The sequence below is a fragment of the Pithys albifrons genome, chromosome 2 (assembly GCF_047495875.1).
Source record: "Pithys albifrons albifrons isolate INPA30051 chromosome 2, PitAlb_v1, whole genome shotgun sequence".
Taxonomy (NCBI): Eukaryota; Metazoa; Chordata; class Aves; order Passeriformes; family Thamnophilidae; genus Pithys; species Pithys albifrons.
Window position 1 is genome coordinate 5,042,778 of NC_092459.1, and position 21,425 is coordinate 5,064,202.

The window sequence follows — 21,425 nt, forward strand, 5'->3', positions numbered from 1 at the left end:
TCCAGTTATGATTGAAGCTCATGTAAACTGACATGACTTTTCCTTTAGATTGTCCTTCTGTACAGTCCATCTAATGTCTGCAGTCAGTAAAGCCTGACTTGTCTGTTAAATGAGTGATTAAAGAGACTGTTTAATAGAAGATATTTAAAAGATGATAATTTGACTGTTCAGTTTAATGAGAACTTGACCTACAAGGTGAACAAAACAGAGCTTCTGTAATTTTTCCTAGTGTTTCAAGTTAGGGTGATGGGTTTTGGCTTTTTAGTCCAATATACTGTTACAAAACTATAAAAAACTATAAATAAATCAGTCTAAAATGAAAAATACATTAAAATGTGTTGCCTCAAAAATACTGTTGAATTTATGTTGAAAAATAAATTGGTGACTTAGTAAAGAAAAAGTAGCTTTGGAAATCCTGATTTTGGTCCCATCCAGGTTCTGTTTTGAACACAAATTTGTTTGGAAATCAAAATATCTGGTTAATGGCTTAGAGCTATGCATGTGTAATGAATCCAGGTATAAAGATAAGAATTGTCAGTGTTCAAATAGAGTGTATATGGTCCTGTGTCATTTCTGTATGCTGTTTGTTTACAGGTTTCAGATTACCTTGAAGTCATCAAAGAGCCCATGGACCTATCAACAGTAATAACCAAAATTGATAAACACAACTATTTAACAGCCAAGGATTTTCTAACAGACATTGACCTGATCTGCAGCAATGCATTGGAGTACAATCCAGACAAAGACCCTGGAGGTAAGAACTGCTTTGTTTTGGCCCACCTAAATCTGAAAGCCTGGTATTGAATCCCATATTTGTTTGCTATTCAGGCGTTTAAATAAACTGCATGCTCTGTGATAATTAGGATAAGCAAGTGCTAAGAGTCTGAGCTTTTAGTATTCTGAGGCATGTAGTGCACTGGGGGGCATTATAAGAGCAGGAGAAATACAGCATTCAGAGATGTTTTCTAATAAATTAGGTTTTGTAGTTCCTTTTCACATTTGATAGCTGCTTTCCAGTGAATAGACTTTGTATATGCAACAAAACCCCCCCGTGATTTGGAGAGCTCTGTGGAGAATCCTGCACACAATCTGGCAGTGGCCGGCTGCATTTCCATATTGGCTTAGAACATGAAATTCATACACAGAAATTAAAATCTATGTATTTGGGGATAGAAGTAAAACAGGATAAATCACCAGGCAAGGAATTCAGTTGCAGCTGATTAGGAGAGATTAGACAGTATTGTCTTGACAAAGTGTGATGGGATGCTTTCAATTAAAATGGAATTTGTAGACTTAAATGCCTGTAAAAGCTGTTCATGCTGCAAACTAAGGAAAGAACATCTCGTGTGCTCTTTGCTAGGGCTGCTTTACAGTGACATTGCCAAAATAAAACCTTTCAGCTGGCAGCTTCAAGTGTCATCAATAAAGCAGCATCAACAAAACCCACTCTTTTAATGTAGTTATATATTTAATATATGTGATACTTGGAGATTGGGATCCATCTACAAATGTAGTTCAATATGTTATAAAGTTTTTCATGAAATCGTGTGGGATTGTTTTACCAGGATAAAACCTGATTTTTCTGTATTTTTCTTCTCAGTTTTTTGGTTTTCTGGGGCATTTGGAGGTGTCTCATGTGTGGACTGGGTGCAGTTTAGTCTGGTCAAACACTTGGGCTTGTTTCACTGTGCCTTTTGAACCCAGTGCTTGTTCATATATGTAGATGATCCACTGTTTCTTCAGTTCATGATGTGTTTTGTTTTACAGCTAAGAAAATCCATTGATAATATACAGCAAAAGCTTTTCTGTGTTCTTGATAACACACTTTTGAGGAGTTCTGATGTGTAATTGATGTGAACTAATGAAAGCCCTTGATGGGCACTTGGGATTCTGAGTGTATCTGAAGAGCACCTGTTTAGGGATATTTTGATTTTCCTTGCTGTCAGAACTGAGCTGGGAGAAATTGATCTGGCTCCTTCTAGGTTCAGTTTTGGTTTGGAGGTAACAAAAATAGTTCTGTCCTCTGCTGTTAACAGCAGTGTGATGTATTGCTCTTCTGGCATGCAGGATTCCTTGAGCTGTTGTGTGAACACCCTGCTGAAACAGCTATTCTGAGGAAGCATTCCATGCATTCAGATACATGCTTTAACTGACTAGTAACCTATAAATGTTCACATTTTTTAAAGCTGGGCATATATATTTCCTTCTGCTTATGCTTGAATTTAGAGAAGAATCGTACTGTACCTGCTTCTGTCCTGTCATTAAGCTGGAAAAACAGTGGGAGTACCAGGCCAACTGGTTTTATGTGCAGTATGAATATCCAAAACTGGTTCTTTGGGATTTTTTGCTGGTATTTTCCTAAGAAATTTCAGATAAGTTCTACAGTGAGACAGGATTGGGGTTTTTTTCTCTCTATTGTTTGGCTGGTAAATGGTCTTAAGACATGGAAACATAACCTTTATATGTTGGATATAATAGTATTTGCCTCTCTGAAGCATTGTCTGTAGGAAAGTCTTGCTCATCACAGGATTAGAGGAAGATAGTGGTTCAATCACCACCCCTGATTTGAATTTTATTTTTTTTTCCTCTCCCTTCTCCCTCGTTTGTGAGGGCATCTTTTAAAGTTTATTATCTGGCCAACATTTTAAAGTCTAATATCTCAAAATGACATCTGCATTTTTTTGTAATCATAAAACATAATGCTTCATAAACATGGAGAAAAACTTCAAATTTCAGTAGATTTATGTGGTAGTTTTCCCCAGAAAACATGTTGGGCTCTTTTGAGATGGATACTGGATAGCCTTTTTCACTCAGCATTTTTTCCAGCTGTAAAATTTGCTGTTTCTAGAATTACAAACCTTACTTAATAAATGTTCATTGATATTCTTAATTGTTGTCTTTAAAGTTTATTAAAACATTAAATCTGATGGTTGTATAATACATTATAGATGATAATGTTGATGCTTGCTCTTGAAGTACCTCCGTCAGATGGAAAAAGTAATTCAGTGTGGATGAATTGACAAATTAAATATGTTTGTACTAAAGGCAAACGACGACTGTTGTAGGTTTCATTGAAAAGCAACATTCTAGATGTCAATTTTCTCCACATATGGGGTGGCTTATTAAGTTACAATTACTTTTCAAATGTCAACAGTAGAATAATTTCTTTTGTACATTTCAAAGCCCCAGGAACTGGTCTGGTTTTCGTGAGTTGCATTTAGGCTTCCAGCGTGGGCAATTCGTCCTGCTCCCCAAATAGGTATGAAAATGTAGCACACTCAAGACTTGTTTCTTGCCAGATTTTCTCAAAGGATTAAAATGAGAAATAGCTATTTAAAACAAGGAATAAAGTAGTCTGTTTTAGTGCAATATTGAACTTTCTAGAAATTGTTAAATGACAGTTAAGCAATAATTTTAGGTTAAAGAAAAAAACCAGCAGGGGAGGAACATAAGCAAGCCAGGTCTACCTTACAGATGGTGATGATGTGTGATTTTTCAGGCAATATAACCATGTGTTCCTGGACTCCAGTGAGTGAATTAATGCCTGGACCAGGTTCTTGTTACTTCTGGAACTCTGCACTTTGTTACACTGTATTACGTCACCCTGTATCAGTGTTGTAACAGACAATACAAAGCAACATGGAAATGGTAAAAAGTTTACATCAATGTGATAAAACAAGTGTGCTGTCCTGTTTTCCAGATAAAATAATTAGACACAGAGCATGTACTTTGAAGGACACTGCTCACGCTATCATTGCTGCTGAACTGGATCCAGAATTTAATAAGATGTGTGAAGAAATCAAGGAAGCGAGGAGAAAAAGAGGTATGTTCATTTTCATTTATTGTAACACAACAACCTATGGAGGCCCTCTGTAGAAAGATGGGAATGGCCTCACATTCACAAGCTCTGGACTTTGTTGAGGGACTTCAACTGCACTGATAGGTATTGGAGAGATAACACTACAGGGCATAAGCTGTCCAGGAGGTTCCCACAGTGTGTTGAGGATAATTTCCTTCTCCAAGTGACAGAGGAGCCAACAAGGAAAGCTGCTATGCTGGACCTTGTTTTCACCAACAGAGAGGGGCTGGTGGGGAGTGTGAAGCTCAGAGGCAGCTGGTCTGCAGTGACCATGAAGCTGTGGGGTTTGGGATCCTTAGGGCAGTGAGGAGGGGGCACAGCAAAGCTCACTGCCCAGGACTTCAGGAGAGCAGCCTCTTCAGGCATCTGCTTGGTAGAGTCCCATAAGAAAACTCTTGAGGGAAGAGGGCCCAAGGAAGCTGGTTCATATTGAAGGATCACCTCCTCCAATCTCTCATATAAGATGTGTCCCAACAAAGAGGAAGTCAGGCAGGCATATCAGGTGGCTGAATGGATGGATGAACAAAGAGATCCTGGACAAACTTAAAAGCAAAAGAGAGGCCTGCAGAGGGTGGAAGCAGGGAAAGCTTGGGGAGACTACTGAGAAACTGTCCAAGCAGCCAGGGATCAGGTAAGGAAAGCTGGAGCCCTGATAGAATTAAACCTGTCCAGGGGACATCAAGTATATCAAGAAAAGCTCCTATAGGTATATGGGATAGAAAACAGAATTTACAAATGTCCATATAAAAAGTTAATTTAAGATAAAATATAGAATGCATGTCAGATTTGGGTATGCAAGTTAAAGGATGACTGAGGTTGAAACTTGTCTGTTTTCCAGTTCTGTGAGCTGGTCTGATAAGGCACTGTCCTTCCCAAAAGAAGGATGCATTGCCTACTGTTACAGGCAATAGAACCTAGTGAACAGATAAATGTTATGACTGATGCACTAATTGAAGATGTGGAGCCAGAGCTGTGTTCTGAAAGTGCCGTGTAGTGCTGTATAATAATTATGTTAAGGGAGAATGGTATTTAAATCACTGAATTTTCAGTTCACTCTGGCACAAGTATACTTTTGGTGATAATATATTGACTTCTTTTGGATTAAGTAACTACTATTACATCCACATAGAAAGGAGTGTGAGACTGATGATCAGACAGCCCAGAGTTAGGAAATGTAGCCCCCCACCAAACTGTGCAGTTGTTTTCAACAGTGAAAGTAATCAAAAGTCCAAATATATTCCCAGTTTGGAAACAGTGCTCTGTTTACATAAAAGATTCTACCTCCATGGAAAATTTTTAAAGTTCTGAAAGCTGAAAAAGGTTGAAAATCACTGAACTCTAACATTAGAACAAAATTTCCTGCTGAGTTAGGGATTATTGATTTCAATAATTCCAGCTTTATCTTGCTTTGCCTCCTGCTTTGGTAAAAAAAGCTGCATTATTTGATTTCTAGGTTGAATTAGCTGGTCTTAACTTACAAGTGCTGGTTCTTGAAATGCTTCTATTGGTAGATTCAATAAGCTTTATTAATAAATTTCTTTGAACTACTCAGCTATCTGTAAGCTTTCTCTTTAGGTTAAAATGGATACAGTTCTTTTTATTTTTCCATTCAGTCATGCATGTTTTTGTCTAATTTTGTGTAAGCTTTCAGTATGTGTCTTGAATTGTGGATAAGTGAACCAGTTGTAATTCATTGTGTTTGTAAAACAGAACTAATAAAATGCATTCTCTGTCCTTTTCTACTGGAAGTATAAGAATATTCACAATTCTGGCTGCAGTGCCATGCTGTGAGCTGTGCTCAGTTAATTATCCGAGTCCCTTTGATTGTTAAAGGTTATTGCTTCTGAGGTTAAAGTAAATGTTTGTAAGAGCTCTTTGTTACAGAGCGTAACTCTATGACTTGTAGCGTAGCTCTATGACTTGAAGGAACTAACTGGAATGCTGCCCTGCTGTTTGGGGAGTGGCCAAAGAATATATATATTTGTGGGGACAAAACCCTGTTGAATGAAGGGGAGCTTCTTAAGCCTTAATTAAGGCTGATGGTATCATGCAATGGAAAAAGCAGGTATTATTGGTACAAGATGCTGGTTGGAGTTATGACCCAGCCCAGAAGGGGAAGGTAACCCAGGTTCTTGTTAATAAATCCTTTGGAGTAGGTTAGAGTGAAACAACACTGAATAATTGGTGTTTGTAAACATGTATAGGCAGGGTTTATTTTAGAACAGTTCTGTTTCAAAGGTAAACAGGTATGATGCTATTTTGAGTGTTAAGATCTATAGTAACGCAGCAATATTTAAGCATAAAAATAACACTTAAGAAAATGTATAAGGGAGAGAAAGAAAGGATAAGGGTCCTAAGATACACAGTCAACACCCACTGGATGCAGCAATGAAACTTGGTAGTTGCAGCAGCCACGTCTGTTGCTTTAACTGGGGGTTGCAGTCCTGTCAAAGTGGTGGTCTTGATCTGTTGGGGCTGGAGGAATCCCCCCCAAGAAAACTCAAAGGCTTTCATAAGTTGTTACACACTTTAAGCAACTTTTTTGTTGCGACCAGCAGATAAAAAGTAGAAGTGGTGGATGTTTTGAGTAATTAAATATGGTACACAGTTTAAAGTATTTGTAAGGATACCTAGAAACTTACACTGTAATTACTATCTGAGGTGACGGTTTCTTTGTGAATCTTGTAATTTCTGTATCCAGCAGTTTTGGAGCTTCTTGTCAGCTCTTGGTCACTTGGTTCTGGTTTCTGTTGGAGATGTGGTATGATATTTTGTACATTGTTTCAGTGGATTGCTAGGAAATTCTAGTTCACAAATATGAAACTTAACAGATTCATTGATGTCTTTAAAATGTGCTTAACCAATATGAAAGTTTGTCTTTTTAGAATTTAATTAAAAACCTTATAAAACAGTAGAAGCAATGAGATGAACTTACATTACAGAAAGCAAACCATACTTTTTGTTAAAAGGAGAATTGCGCTGTCTTAATCCAAGAGCTCATATTGACTCTGAAATGGATCCATTTTATGTAACATCACAGTGACAATACAGGGTTCTTACTCAGATGCTCTTTTTGATATGACAGACAATGCCATTATGAATTGCCACTTACTTTAAATCAGCTGTTTAAAATCAGGAAAAATTGAAACATTCAGTAAAAATTTGCTTTGTAGAAGAAATGTGGATAGAAGAGTGCAATCTTTGGGGACCCAAATGTGAGAAACAGTCACGTTTTTCTCATCTGAGAGCTGACAGTTTTAAGATTATGTAACCAGTAAATTATTTTGAAAGTAGAAACCAAATATTCTTGATTCTAATCTTTGCTTTGAACATCCAGCTAAATATTAATTGATGTGTTGCTGTTGCAGTATGGTATTCCATGTTTCTTCTTAAATTCAGCAGTTTTATGCAGCTTGGTTTATTTAAATAGGTATGGTTATCTTTTGCGTGCAGGCTTGTCAGTCCCAGCAGAACAGATAAATCCTCACGGTTCCACTGTACGGAAGACAGAAGCGAGAGTTGAAGAGGCATTTCGGAACAAACAAAAACCCACGATGGCTGTGTGGCCCAACTCTGCCAATAAATGTGCGTGTAAGTACTTTAGGTGGTAATTGTGGAAAATCAGAGGTTCTTCCAATGGCAAACATTTTAAATGTGTCTCTACTACTGCTTCCTGATTATTTTCAGAAGTAATTTTGTGTATGAAACACGTACTCTTTTTCTGACTACATGAAATCTGTGCTCAGGAAGTTGTAAAGAGGCAGGATTTCTGTTTTTATGATAAAGAATAACTGTTTTTCTAATGCCATATGAGTATTTTGCATTTTTCTTTATAAAAGACTATTTTCAGTATAAGACAACTCTGATCCAATGAGAAGATCAATTTTATTGGTTTCTTGAGTGTTCTGGTTTTCTTACCCTCTGTATTCACAAGTACATACCTACATACTGCTTAATACTCCCTCACATGTACCATCCTCACTTCCTGCCTTCAGTCAGTATCACACTAAAAACTAGACAAGAGATTGCAAATTTAAGTGTGTTTTCCTTTATGGCAGTGGTTATCAACAGTTAGAGCATTATTGGGGGATGTTAAGATACGCTCACTGGAACCTGCTGGATTAACCCAAGTAAATGATCTAAATCTCTAGCATTGAGTGTGTGACTGTAGGTATTCAGAGGCACTGCTAATTACTCTCAAGAGGTAAGTTGATTAGAACAGGTAAATGCATAACAGCTGTTTTCATTATAAAGACTGCAAGAGAAAGGGAGTGGGAGAGATATACTGATGGTTATGTGCATGCCTTTCCTGCTGAAATGTGAAGTCCATTATTAATATATTATCAGTGGCATTATCAATTATTGCTTGGTAGGAAAACTGATTGATTGAAGCAGACAGATTTTCGTTGGTCTTTGTGCTCTCCTTCATGGTGCTTGTCCTTGATGAGAAATAGTTTTCTAGGCATGGTGATAACTGCCCAGAGATGAACATTGTTTATATATGAATGATAGTGTTGATGTCAAATGGTTTAATTAATTAGAGGTGCATGGTTTTATTTCCCGAAGCTGTAATTTCTTCCGTTAAAGGAATTAAAGTCAATTGTACAGAATTATGGCTTGAATAAATTGTTATATAATAAATTGATGATGTGGATCCAAGCTGTTCTTTATTCATTTGGCAGCTCATACAAAAACAGAGTGGAGAGAAGGGATTCCCAAACATTTTTTTAATTTCCTATGAAGTCCAAGATGGAGATTCTCACTCTGGCTGATCTACAGAGCACTTTCCTGGCTGTGCAGCAGATGGTGGGGTTTATAGACCTCCAAGCTGGACATCTCTTGGGAGGAGAGAGAGAGAGAGCAGCCGTGGCTGGTGACTTACATCCAAAGCAGCTCCAGCACCTCGCTCTCTTCCCCCTCTATTGTGGAGGCAGTGGCAGTTGTTTGAAAACTCGAGCCATTGCCTGTTGGAAACTGCCCGTGTCTCTGTGTAACCACAGAATTACTGTTAAGGCACTGATCCTGTTAGTACTTTGGTGATTTAGCTTGGAAGGCCAGAAAATTTGAGGCTTAGTGGTGTTTGGGACTATTATTAAATAAAAAATTGCCTTTTCAGGCTCAGTCTGGGAGAGGTGTCTGGTCTGGGAGGGATGTGATGCGTTTGGTAATCAGGAGAGAACCACGAACTGATGGGCAATGAGAAATCTGCAGAAGGGATTCAAGTAGTGCATGGGCATGGTGCCCAAGGCATTGGGCACACTTAAAGATTGGTGTGGTCAGTTCAGGAGAGAATAGAAACTAGGAAGAGAAATGGCCTTAAAAGGGTGCTTGGAGGACAGAGCTAGAGAAGGGTGAGAGGAGAACTGAGAAGATTGCAGGGAGCTGGAATAGCAGCAAATGATACTGTGGATTGTGATTTTATAAATGGAAGAAACAAGTTTAGAGAAGGGATTTCTGAAGAGAGATGATTTTAGAGGCAGAGTGGAAATTTTTTTATGGTCAAGAACTAAGATTTTTTTTAAGACTGCAGTGTATTACACAAGCAGAATAACAAGAAAAATTATATGTGTATTTTAATTACACAAGATAAAACCTGTACTTTTCAATTGTTAATTCTGAAAATGTTTTTCTGCTGTTTGAACTTGAATTAATTTTTTCCCTTACAGAAATCCTAAGGAAAATATCACCAGTCATAACATTATTTTCCTGACCAGTTATTATTTTTTAGAAGCTTTGTTTTACAGTATTTTAGATAATAGCTGTAAAAAGCTTTATTCAGATGAAAAACTGGAAAACTTGAAAAGAAATAGTTGTGAAGTATCTTCTCTAATAACAGAGTAAACTGGAGACAGTGCAGGAGCCTTGCCAAATTTAAAGCCCTGTTTGGGACTTGTGTGGTAGAGAATGAGAGTTGGATTATTATGTGTTGGTTTGTTTTCTGAAGTTACATATTTTGTATAAAACTTTGGTTTTTTAGCTACCTGTTATTCTGTGATTTATTCAATTTTTCTAATGTATTTTAGGTATTTTGTTTATTTGGTTAGGCCAAGATGGGCTGTCAGAACTGTGGCACAGAACAGTTGTTCTGTTTGAAAACGGGGTGTTACACCTTCCTGAGTTAGATTTCATCTGCTGCTTCCATTTCCCTGGTAGAAGGTGCAGCTATAGTGGATTGTGTGTCACAGTATAGATGAGTTTAAAATGTATTGCATTACTAGAAGTTGCTGAAAATCTATTTGGGAAAGTTCTGCAACAGGCAGTTTAAAATATTTGCATATTGACTGTGTGTTTTGAGACAAGTGCAGGAGTTCTGGTGGAAACTTAGAACAGGACATAGGCCAGAGGTCTGATGTAAGTAGTTTTATGGTCATAGAATCATGTGGTTGGAAGGAACCTCTGGACATCATAGAATCATAGAATCGATTGGGTTGGAAAAGACCTCCGAGATCATCGAGTCCAACCCTTGGTCCAACTCCAGTCCATTTACCAGATCATGGCACTCAGTGCCACGGCCAATCTGCATTTAAAAATCTCTAGGGATGGTGAATCCACCACCTCTCTGGGCAGCCCATTCCAATGCCTGATTACTCTCTCTGTAAAGAATTTTTTCTGATATCCAACTTAAATTTCCCCTGGCAGAGCTTAAGCCCATTGTGTCCCCTTGTCCTATTGGTGAGTGCCTGGGAGAAGAGACCAGCCCCCACCTGGCCAGAACTTCCCTTCAGGTAGTTCCAGACAGTGATGAGGTCACCTCTGAGCCTCCTCTTCTCCAGGCTAAACACCCCCAGCTCCCTCAGCCTCTCCCCATAGGGCTTGTGCTCCAGTCCCTTCACCAGCCTTGTTGCTCTTCTCTGGACTCGCTCCAGCACCTCAATATCCTTTCTGAACTGAGGGGCCCAGAACTGAACACAACACTCAAGGTGTGGCCTCACCAATGCAGAGTACAGGGGAAGGATCACTGCCCTGGGCCTGCTGGCCACGCTATTTTTGATACAGGACAGGATCCCATTGGCCTTCTTGGCCACCTGGGCACACTGTTGGCTCATGTTGAGCTTCCTGTCAATTAGTACTCCAAGGTCCCTTTCTGCCTGGCTGCTCTCCAGCCACTCTGTGCCCAGCCTGGAGCGCTGCAGGGGGTTGTTGTGGCCAAAGTGCAGGACCTGCACTTGGCCTTATTGAACTTCATCCCATTGGAATCAGCCCATCTCTCAAGTCTATCCAGATCCCTCTGCAGAGCCCTCCTGTCTTCCAGCAGATCGACACTCCCTCCCATCTAGTCTAGCTCTCCTCAGAGCTGGTTGCTCAAGGCTTTGTCCAGTTGTGTTTTGAACATCTCCAAGAGTGGAGGCTCTGTGATATTCCTGGGGAGCCTCTTGGCCTCTCCCACAATAATTTCTTTTTCTTTATTTTCAATGTCTTGTACTTTGATCTGTGCTCATTACCTCCTGTCACTGGGCATTGATGAGGAGGGCCCCATTTTGCCTTTTTTTGGATGTGTGTGGAAAAGGAAACTACCAGCCACGTACAGTTTGGTGTGCCTGCTAAATTAAGTGGTTTAGATAGTACATGTTGACACAGAAGGCATTACCATCTCTCTGGTTGTTGGGATACTGCATAGTAAAACTTTATCCAGCTGCTCCATTTTGCCAGTAGATGGGGCATGTAGCACACTGTTTCACTACCTTGCAGCTGCTCTTTAGTGTGACATATAAATAAACTATGGGGAAGACTCGGCTCTGCATTCTTATCTTTTTTTGCAGCATTTAATGATAATATATTGTAGTGATAGACTGCAGATTTTATGTTTTCTTCATAGAGAAGATGTCTTTTATGCCATGTGATAAATAGCATAGCTGTGAAAATGGCATTTGGACCAAATAAAAAAAATTTAAATCCTTTGTGTTATGCAAAGTATTAAAAATACAAGTTTTTTATAAAAGTCATTTTATGAAATATGAAGTAAAAACACTGCTAACTTTTCTCAATAATTTAAGTGATTAGTGATCTCTGTAGAAAGAACTGCAGGGAGATCAAGCAAGGATCTAAATAACTGTTGCAGAAAATATAGTTCCTAAATAAATAATATTTTGTGGGCCATTTTGTGTTGGGATTTTTTGGGTTGTTTGGTTTTTTGGTTTAGTTTTTTTCCACCCCAAATGATGGTCTTTGCTGTTATATAAAACTCTGTGTTTCTGATTTATCATGGAAAGGATTTTATTTTGTCTGGAGTGTTTTTTAGAAGATTTTTAGAAAGGAAAGGTCTTTCATTTACAATCTTTCTCAGAAACGATTCTGTTCTCAGTCATTGTCTGATTGTTTATCTGTTTGGTGTCTCTTTGACCTCTCTGCTACAGTGGTGTCAGTGACTGCTGTACTTTGGGCATTCCTGTGACTGCAGCAATGCCTTATCAAAGGACATGGCAGAACAGATGCCATATGGTTTTTATTGTTCTAAATATTTTTTGCCTTTTGGTCTCGTGTTCTGAGTTTGGATTTAGAATATGGATACTGGCATATTAACAGCCATCCAGATGCCAACATTAAATTTTGAGTAGCTGCTGTTTTGTCACACATCCTACACTTGATACTGTTTTGACTTCTCCTCCTGCTTTCCAGATTTGACTTGGATTATTTCTCACTGGAGACAGAGGCAAGTACTGTAACTTGACAGACACCATTAAAAAAGATTTCTGGAATCTGAGGACATCTTTACTCAGAGCTGAGACAACTGTCTCCTTTTGTTTCTTTATCATTTTGTTTTGGGTAGTGTAGGAGTTGGCATTCTGCATGGGAGTGGTTTGATCTCCTGTGTCTGATCCTGCCTTCAGCCTGATGATTTAAAAGGAAGCTGGAAATGCTTGAGAATTTTTTTTTAATGTTTGATTTTGGAGGAAATACCAACTTAACTGATTCAGAGTTGGTTAACATATCTTTTTAAACCCACAGGCTTTGTAATTCTTCTTACTTAAAATACAGTTTAGTGGATTTATGGGAGTTTAAATCTGCTTGTTTGAGATCCCATCAAGCTTTTGGTCTCTGATATCTAGTGGCAAAGAAATTGTCTTTCATCACTGTTAAATACCTGGCTCTTGAGTTGGTCTAATGTCTTTTTTCTCTAACAGAGGGCAAAATGGGTTCTACAATTTACGTGATCAGTGACTTTTTTATATTTTCTTGTTATTCATCTCCTTTATAACTCAGTAATGCAAGATGGCTCAGCTTCTCTTAAGAAGGAGGTTTTCTTTAAACATTATAACCTCCTTTCTTATAAACATGGTGAAAAGGTTTTTTTAGTTAGTTCTTCTAAAGTCAGTTTTTTTCCTGTAATGCTATGCACAAGTGGGGTAATAAAAGCAGTTTTCACACTAGATAGATCCCTTCCTTCCTCTGTTTCTCAATTGCTGGCAAAGTTTGCTTGAAATTGTTTAAAGACTTGGTGTAAAGTTTCTGTCTGGAGAAGCTGCAGATTTTCTGATGATTATTACCCATTTCTTAACTTCAGATCCCTTAATAATGTTTGGGTTTTGGTGTTTTTTTTTTTTAATTTTGCTCCTTGACAGAGGAACCACCTGTAGCTGTGATTCTTCCTTGTTTGTTCGTGGCTCTCTTGCAGCAGGAAGGTGTTGTTCATTAATCATTAAAGGCCAGCTGAAGGTACCAAGAATATGTATAGCTGGAATAGTTGCTGTTGTACAGAGCTGATCAGCAGAGGGAAAATGAGCAGATCTATAGAGGTGAAAAGTCTAAAAATTATCTCCACAGGTGACATTAATCCGATTGTCGCTTCTCTTTTGACTTAATTTTCCTCCTTCATTTTCCCATGTGAATGTCTTGTCATCTGTTTTACTAACATAATTACTTTGGTTTCAGGTGAATTATATTTTTATCTTGGTTTCCCAAGAAAATCATACCTGTGCTCTCTGTCCATCTCCGCTTCCTTAATAACTTGTGAATCATTTAGCAGAGTTCAGACAGATTTGACAGGAGTTGAGGGCTGAAAGATTAGATTCCTGCAGGTTTTGTGAAAATTGGTAGCTGGATAAATCCACATGTCTGCTGAAGGAAAAGGCAGTAGATTGAAAATGGTAGTTTTCTGTTCTGCCTGGCTTTGGCAGCTGATCAGCTAAAACATGTTTTTGGCCAGGCATGGCATGCACACCTTGGCTGTGGTGTGTCCTGTCAGCTGAGGTGAGGAGGAACAAGGAGTGTGAGAAGGATGGGAAGAACTTGACTTGAGAGCATTGTAGGGGATGGGAGTGGAAAGCAGTTGATGGGGGTGAAAATGCTGAGGGTGCTGCAGCTGAAATGGGTATCTGTGCATTTCAACTCCTTATGAAACTTGACTCTGCCTTATTGAGTTGCAGTGCCCAGGGTCTTCCAAGTGTTTGTTTACACAACATAAGCTGTTGCATATGCTGAGGAAGACCATAAATATGTGAAGTTGTTGTATGCAGTTCTTTTAATGTACTTGTCAGCTCTGTGCCTTGAGTGCCCTCCATTAGGTAGAGAAAATGACACTTTTAGGGTTTAGTTCCTCAGTCACTTCAAGCTGGTCAAACTGCAGGTCACTACTTGCCTTGTCACTGGTGGCATATTCCCTGTGCCAGCACTGTCATTCATGAGCTGGAAAGCTCAACCAAAGACGTTGAAAACTCACCCAGAAAAAAAAAAGCGTTTCATATGGATTGAGTTCCCTTATCTGTTTTAGTGCAGGAACAGTAGTGGCGGCACAAATGAGGCAGTGGAAATGGTATAGTTGGCTTTGGAGGAGACGTGGCTTTGTCTGTTAGTGGGAGCTGGCACTTCATTTAGCTTTTTAAGCCATTGTGGAACTGTGCTCTGTTCGTTCTTGCTGCTTATCTCTGACTGCAGTTTGGGACTTTGCGAGTAGGAACTCCAGAGACTTTCAAGTGGACTGTTTGGTGCCCCTTGGTAAGGAATGTGGAGCTACTGGAAGCAGCTAAATTACTGTGGCAAGTACATAGATATCCTGGATGCTGCATAAGAGAGCTTAAGTTGCTGATACTAAGTGCTTTCTCAAGGCTTTGAGTTACTTTACACACAAGGCTTCAAAAAGGAGTTGAGGGTTTTGATCATGGAAGAAAAACTTCAAACATGTGCATTGCTTTAAGTGGTTCTTGATACTGCAGACAAAAAATCTAGATCCATGGTGATCTCTCTTGCCATGAGAATCTTCCTTGGATTTTAATCCCCAGGAATTCTTCATGAAATAAAGTAACAACAGAGAATTTACTGTTTGATGGATGTCAGTTTTATCATTTAATGACAGAGGATTCACATTCTCTGATGGATTTTAAGCAGTGCAGAGGCATGTAAGGGTCTTTTCTGCAGCATAAAGTGAACTTGTTAGCCTCCAAATGCTGTGCTGCACTCACTCTACTGTAGTAGACAAACTACAGAAATTTCAAGAGAAACATCTTTGCCTTGGTTGCTACATCTCATTAGAGTTCGTGCACATTAAGGGAAGCAGACTTGCTTGTTAATAATTGACAGTCTGAATCTTCTAATTATATCTGCTTTCTTTTCCAACTGTTAGCTTTATTTCTCTGTAGTCTACAGTTCTGTCACTGCACTGCCAGATTTGGGGGACAGCAAAGGTGCATCCTCAGCTCTGAAGCTTCTGTACCATTCACCTGCATTTTTGAGGTCTGTTTTCTTCAGCGCATACTAAACAGAAAGGTTATAGTTACCATTAGGCCTTGCAGAAATATTTTGGGAATGTAGGAAGGAGTTGGATTTTTTGTTTAATAATCATTTAGGGTTCTATGTTTTACTGTCACTGCTCTTCAGTAGCCAAGAGCTGTGCTCTCCTCTGACAGTGTTGGCTCCTATTTCACCAGAAGATGTTGTCTGTCATTACTTGGTGTGTCTGCCTGGAGAATCTCCAAGCAGCACCTGTCAGTGGGCAAGAATTCAGAATTTCTGAAAGTCTGCTACAGGTTTCATTTCATTTAGCTTCACCTAGAGGACTAGTCTTTCTGAAGTGTAAGGACAGCACAGAATTTCTTTTTTAATTGTTCCTGGAGAAACACTGTCTGCCTTGTTTGGGTCTTAACATGGGAATGGAGGAATTGAGAAACCTCCCTTACTGCTTAACAAAATTTGTATTCAGTGATTAATTGCATTGTATTACATATCACTTTTTACAAAGTGCTGTCTGCGTGGGTTGTGTAGCTTAGGGGGGGAAAAAAAGGAGCAGGTAAAGTTTGATACCAACTTCATGTGAACCCAAGTGAAATGTTATGTGTGACTTGTGGTCAGGCAGGTATTTATTGTCACTAAAAATTCTGAGCAGTGATTGCCAAAAAAGCAAACCAGAAGAAAGCTAGAACTGAAGTGAGGATCCCCTTGGCAAATCTGTAGAGGTTATGTGAAGATTATAAAGTGAGGAGCTGAGCAATTCAGAAGGCAAGTGAATGTATTCATGTGTGAATAATTGGTATTGTAATAGTTTGTGTTATAGAAACTCAGTTCCATAACGAAGGATTCCTCTGACAACAGTATTTTTACTGCCTCTGGCACAAAAACTGCCAAAGGACTGGGTGTCAATGGGGAGATTTCAGATGAGTAGTTTTAAAAGGAGTAATTGAAAAGGTGTTAAGGCATTAACTTGCAATTGTCTGCACTCTGCTCATTTTTTTAACAGAGTTCACTGAAAGTTTTCCTTCTCTAAATAGTTGTCCCATTCTGTTACCTGCAGGAAACTGGTAATGTATCATGAATCATATTGACTAGAAAATAAAAAGTGTGAAATTCTGCAGTTGGTAATTCACAGTCTTCTAAAATACAAATATTAGGGTAGCAAAGATGGGACCCCAGGTAAAGTTTATTTTTTAGCTGCAATCCCTTTAGCCTTTTAGTTTTGCAACACTCTTACCCTGTGGCAGCTCCTTCTTCCTTTTTGAGTCATACTCCACTGTCCTGCAGGATTCAGAGATAAATTTTATTTTTAATTGCCTCATATGGCAGCTTCTTAGGTCTGTGATATTCTTGCAGTAATGCCTTTTTCTTTTCAGTAAATATAAAGGGAATCAGTCTCAATAATGAAACCTGGTGTCGATGTGTACAGTTGGTCATGTGGTTCTCGGGTGCTTTAGTCCCTTCTCCTACGGGTACCATTCCCTGGACTGGGATAGGACAGAAAGACAGACTGTTGGGGGGCTTTGTTTTTAAATGTTGTATTCCTTGCTCAGCTTTTTCACTCTTTTAGAGGCTTGGCTGTCTGTATAAAAGAAAAATCCATGTAGCAATGTTTTGGCTGCTGAAGATCTGGATCCAAAACATCCCCTCTCATCCCAAAAGATGTTTCTGTAGTTGCTTTGTCCTAATTAAAAACAGCAGTAAAAAACAACACACGCAACATATGCTTGTAAAGTACTGCCTGAGACAGTGAGTGAGCTGGACTTGCTGACTGTTGTTTGGGATTTAATGTGTAATACAAAGATTAATTCCATTTTGCTTTAATGTGGTTTCTCTCATTTAAGAATTTTAGAAATTTACTTGTGTGTTTAGGCAAATCATGGGTTCTCATCTCAGGTGGAACTTTCAGGGTAGACAGAAGGGATGCACCAGTAAAATATTTAAAGTACAATTCACTGATAAAAAAAAGTCAAATATATTTGACATGATAGCTGACAGATATATCTGACTTAGAGGAAAATCAGCTTAAAAAGCCAAAATCAGTGTATTTTTTTAAAAAATCAGCTATTAATTTATACACTTCAGTACCTATTGTATTTCCTTTAAAAGATTTTTACTCCCCTTCTGTGTTTTATTTACCCATCTTTGGAGTTGAACTGAGGCTAAACCCATTGCCTAAGAGGGGAATTCATTTTGTCTGTAAGTTGTCTGTTTAGTCTCAGATTTGCTGCTTCAGTTATTAATGAAAATCTCTTGTACAGTCCAGGGGAAAAAATACATGAGATCCTGAAAAGTCAGGTGAGTAGGTTGTAGTTTGTAATCAATAATACAGTGACACTGACAGCAGAAGCCACTGTCCAATCTTGAAAATAGCTGGAGAAAGGGGATTTTTTTCCCCCCTCAAAATTTGCAATTCTTGATAAGGATTATTTGTAGCAATAAATACATATTCCAGGTGAGGCTTTTATTGCAGTATGATTGTGTCTTTAGATAGCTTTAAAGCTAAAAGGTTAAGATTTATTCCTAATGTAGTGGTTAAACTACCTACTTACATACACCACTCATGGGGAGCAAGTTCTGAAGTACAACTGTGCGTCTGTGAATTAATTCTCAGCACTTGTACCTGCAAAGTGCTTGTATCTTCAAAGCAAGATCTTTGTAACTCAGTGTGAGGTTGGCAGACACAGATCTGGGACTTAATACCCCATAAATCAAAGCAACTTAAAAATATAAAGAACATTATGGAGGTGCTCACTGTGAGAGTTCATTTTGAAATGGAAGAACATTTGTCAGTCTCTGGTAACTTGGTTGTGATTTCCATGTATAGTCACTTGCCCACAACTTCAGCAATTCTGCAAAAATATGAGCAGTCTTCATCATTCCTTGAATTTGAATGTAGGAATTTCAGTTTTTCCTAGCATTTTTCTTGGTCTTCTGAGCTGTGGCTCATTAGTCCTCTTGAGAAGGATGTTTACGACAGCATTAGGTTTGAATGGTCTTCCTTCTGCACTTGGTGATCATATTGCAAATGTGTCCCCAAACCTTTTTTAGGTTGGTGCCTCAGTTGTATCTCACTGTAGATGAGTTAGTAAAATAAAACACCCTTTCTGAAAAAAATAATTTATTATGTAATTTTTCAAAGGCTTAGAATATACAATTAAGAAATAAGAAAAAAATGAACAAATAAGGATGCAGAAATAGTGAAAAAATTATCACCTGCCCATATTGCTTGCAGTTCAGTTGCACAGTACAGGGGAAAGGCATGAGGGGGTGAGGTTGGTTTGAGGACCACTGCTTCCTCTTCTGCTTACAGGCTCATTGTATAAATGCAGATATTTGTGAGGGTTTTTTAAAGCCACATTTTGTCGATGCAGTGATCTTGAGTACAGACGTGGGAATGAATGTGGGACTGAGGAGAGTTAGCTGATTTAAACAGTGAAGATGCCTTTGACTTGGCAGTAGACATAAATGGAAATACAGGGTGACTGGATACAAGTCAGAAAGCCTTTTCACTGTTAGGACAGTTACCCATCCATGTGGGATGCTCACAAAGGTCCTTGAGTCTGCACCATGAAGGTTTTCCACACGTGGCTTGGTGAAGCCCTGAGCAATCTGGTCTGCCCTTACAGCTCCCCCTGGAGGAGTAGGTTGTACTAGAGACTCCCTTGTGTCCCTTCTGAAATGAATTATTCTGTGAATCCTTGGGTTGCACTTCAATTTGTTTGTTGTATAATAATTTTAAATTGCTGAGGACCTAAAAAGGGCAAATGAGAATAACTGTCTTTGGAAATGTCTGTGTTACCCAAAGGAGAATGAATTCTACATCATTGCTTAGCTGTTTTCTTTCAGTGTTTTACCTACAAATGTATGTATTATAATTAATGTATAAAATACATTTTTAGGGATTTCTTGTTTCCATGGTTTAGGAATTATGTGCATGACTGAGTGTCCATTCCTCATACTTCTAAAAGTCCTTGATATTTCCAGTTGTTTCACATTGAAATCAGCAGGCAGCTTGCTTTTTCCTTGAAGTGTGAGCACATTTGCTTCACACACAGCAGCATATTTTAGTATCCTGGTCTCTTTACTGAGGGGTACCTGTGCATCTAAAAGGTTTTTGTTTTTTTTTTTTCCCAATATAATTCAGTTCGAATAAGGAGGAAATCGAGACGGCGCTCGCAGTGGGGCAAAGGCATTATTAAGAAGAGAAAAGTCAATAATTTAAAGAAAGATGAAGATGATGCAAAGTTTGCTGATGATGAAAATCACGGTGAGGACAGTAAATTGCTGGAAAATGGAGAGCTAGAGATCATCACTGACTGCATTGAGGAGAATGGAGAGGAAACAGGAGACCTCTCTATGACAAATGATGAATCCTCTTGTGACGTTATGGATATAGATGCAGAGCAGAGGCTTAACAATGGGACATCAGGAAAGGAAAACAATTTTGCATCCACGGAGGAAGAGAGCTCGAATGAATCCCTGTTAATAACTGACAGTGTCACCCTGGGTACGGAAAAGGAATTAAGGAAGGACTCTACGTCGAGAGGGGACTGTGTGAATGGAGAGACATCTGTACATAGCTCCGAAGGTGTCCCTGCTCCAGCCTGTCATAATGGTAAAATGGAAGCACTTGATGCTGTTTCACCCTGTGACAACACTGATGGGTCCAGTAACAAACAAAAATCTTTATCTGAAGATCAGCCAAAGGAGAAAATGAAAGCTTCCAGTGAAAGTCAAGGAACTGATCTAGTGAAAGCTGAGTTACCACATTGCAGCAATAATGAGAAAACACTACAGAGCACAGACATTGAAACTAAAGATGCTGAAGCAGATAAAGAAGGTATAGCAGGTTTTAAATGTTTCTGTCTTTATATTGGTGTCCCAAGGTAATGTGTGTATTTTGCATTGTAATACCTTATGTTACAGTTCATACTATGCAGTAATATTTTATGAACTGCTGACTTCTATTTGAAACTCTTAGTCTGATTACATTTAATTCCACATGGAAAAAATAGAACTCCACTCTTGACTTGCTGTATTTTTGTCTTAGGCAAGTAAGTATATCTTCATTTCAACACTATTCTGTTTATTTTTGTAGCCTTTGTGGGAAATACTGTAAACACATACATGTAAATACATGAAATACATTAATACATGTAAATACAGTAAAGCAAAACTTAAATATTTAAAAATATTATAAATGGAGATAAATATATGATGTCTCTTTTGATCTGTATGTTCTGATTTATATATTGATCTACATGATAAGTTTTGACTTGTTAGAGATTTATGATGAAGTGTCATTGAGATTGGATGAAAAAACCATAGAAATACATAATGTATTCCTATGAAAACATTTGTTCATAGAAAAAGTTAAAGCAAAAGTTTAAGTCATAGCAAAAGCCACATAAACTGTTGTTTATCTGTTGGAGAGGTGTCTGTGTTTGGAGTCACAGTGAGCACAGTTACCAGTGCAGCAAAAAGATAAGGGAAGGAGAAGTGAAATCCCAGTGGTGCATAAAAGAAGGGGCCATGTCCTTTGAAGACTAGAGACACAGTTTCCTCAGGGAACTGAAATAAAAGCCTTATGCATGATTGCCTTTTTAATGAGCTTTTCAGAATTATCTGAAAGAATGAAATTTATACTTCAAAAGTTAGCACTGAGATTTACAAAGTAAAAGCTTTAATGAGAGATCTGAATTATGAGAATATCACTGTGTCGATGTTGGCTGTGTTTGTACATACGTGTTTTCTCCGAGGGTAAGAAGAATAGTACAAGAAAGGTCCTAAGAATATCACAAGAAGAGTATAATGTGTTAAGAGCCTTTACATTTCCAAATTTGGCAGTTGAATTCTGTATACTTCAGGAGGGTTATAATAGCAGAGGTCCTCAGAAGGAAAG

General features: G+C 38.5%; 1 protein-coding gene across 4 annotated transcripts in view; it reads left to right on the plus strand.

Annotated features, from left to right (window-relative positions):
• ATAD2B (ATPase family AAA domain containing 2B) overlaps window positions 1-21,425 on the plus strand; it is a 75,748-nt gene that overhangs the window by 47,692 nt on the left and 6,631 nt on the right. For 3 of the 4 annotated variants that reach the window (XM_071548263.1, XM_071548266.1, XM_071548267.1), the window contains exons 22-25: window positions 595-754; window positions 3,701-3,823; window positions 7,313-7,450; window positions 19,668-20,363. In XM_071548263.1, the coding sequence (XP_071404364.1) occupies window positions 595-754; window positions 3,701-3,823; window positions 7,313-7,450; window positions 19,668-20,363 (1,117 nt within the window). The remainder of the gene's footprint in view (window positions 1-594; window positions 755-3,700; window positions 3,824-7,312; window positions 7,451-19,667; window positions 20,364-21,425) is intronic. The other variant, XM_071548264.1, reaches the window with a different exon arrangement.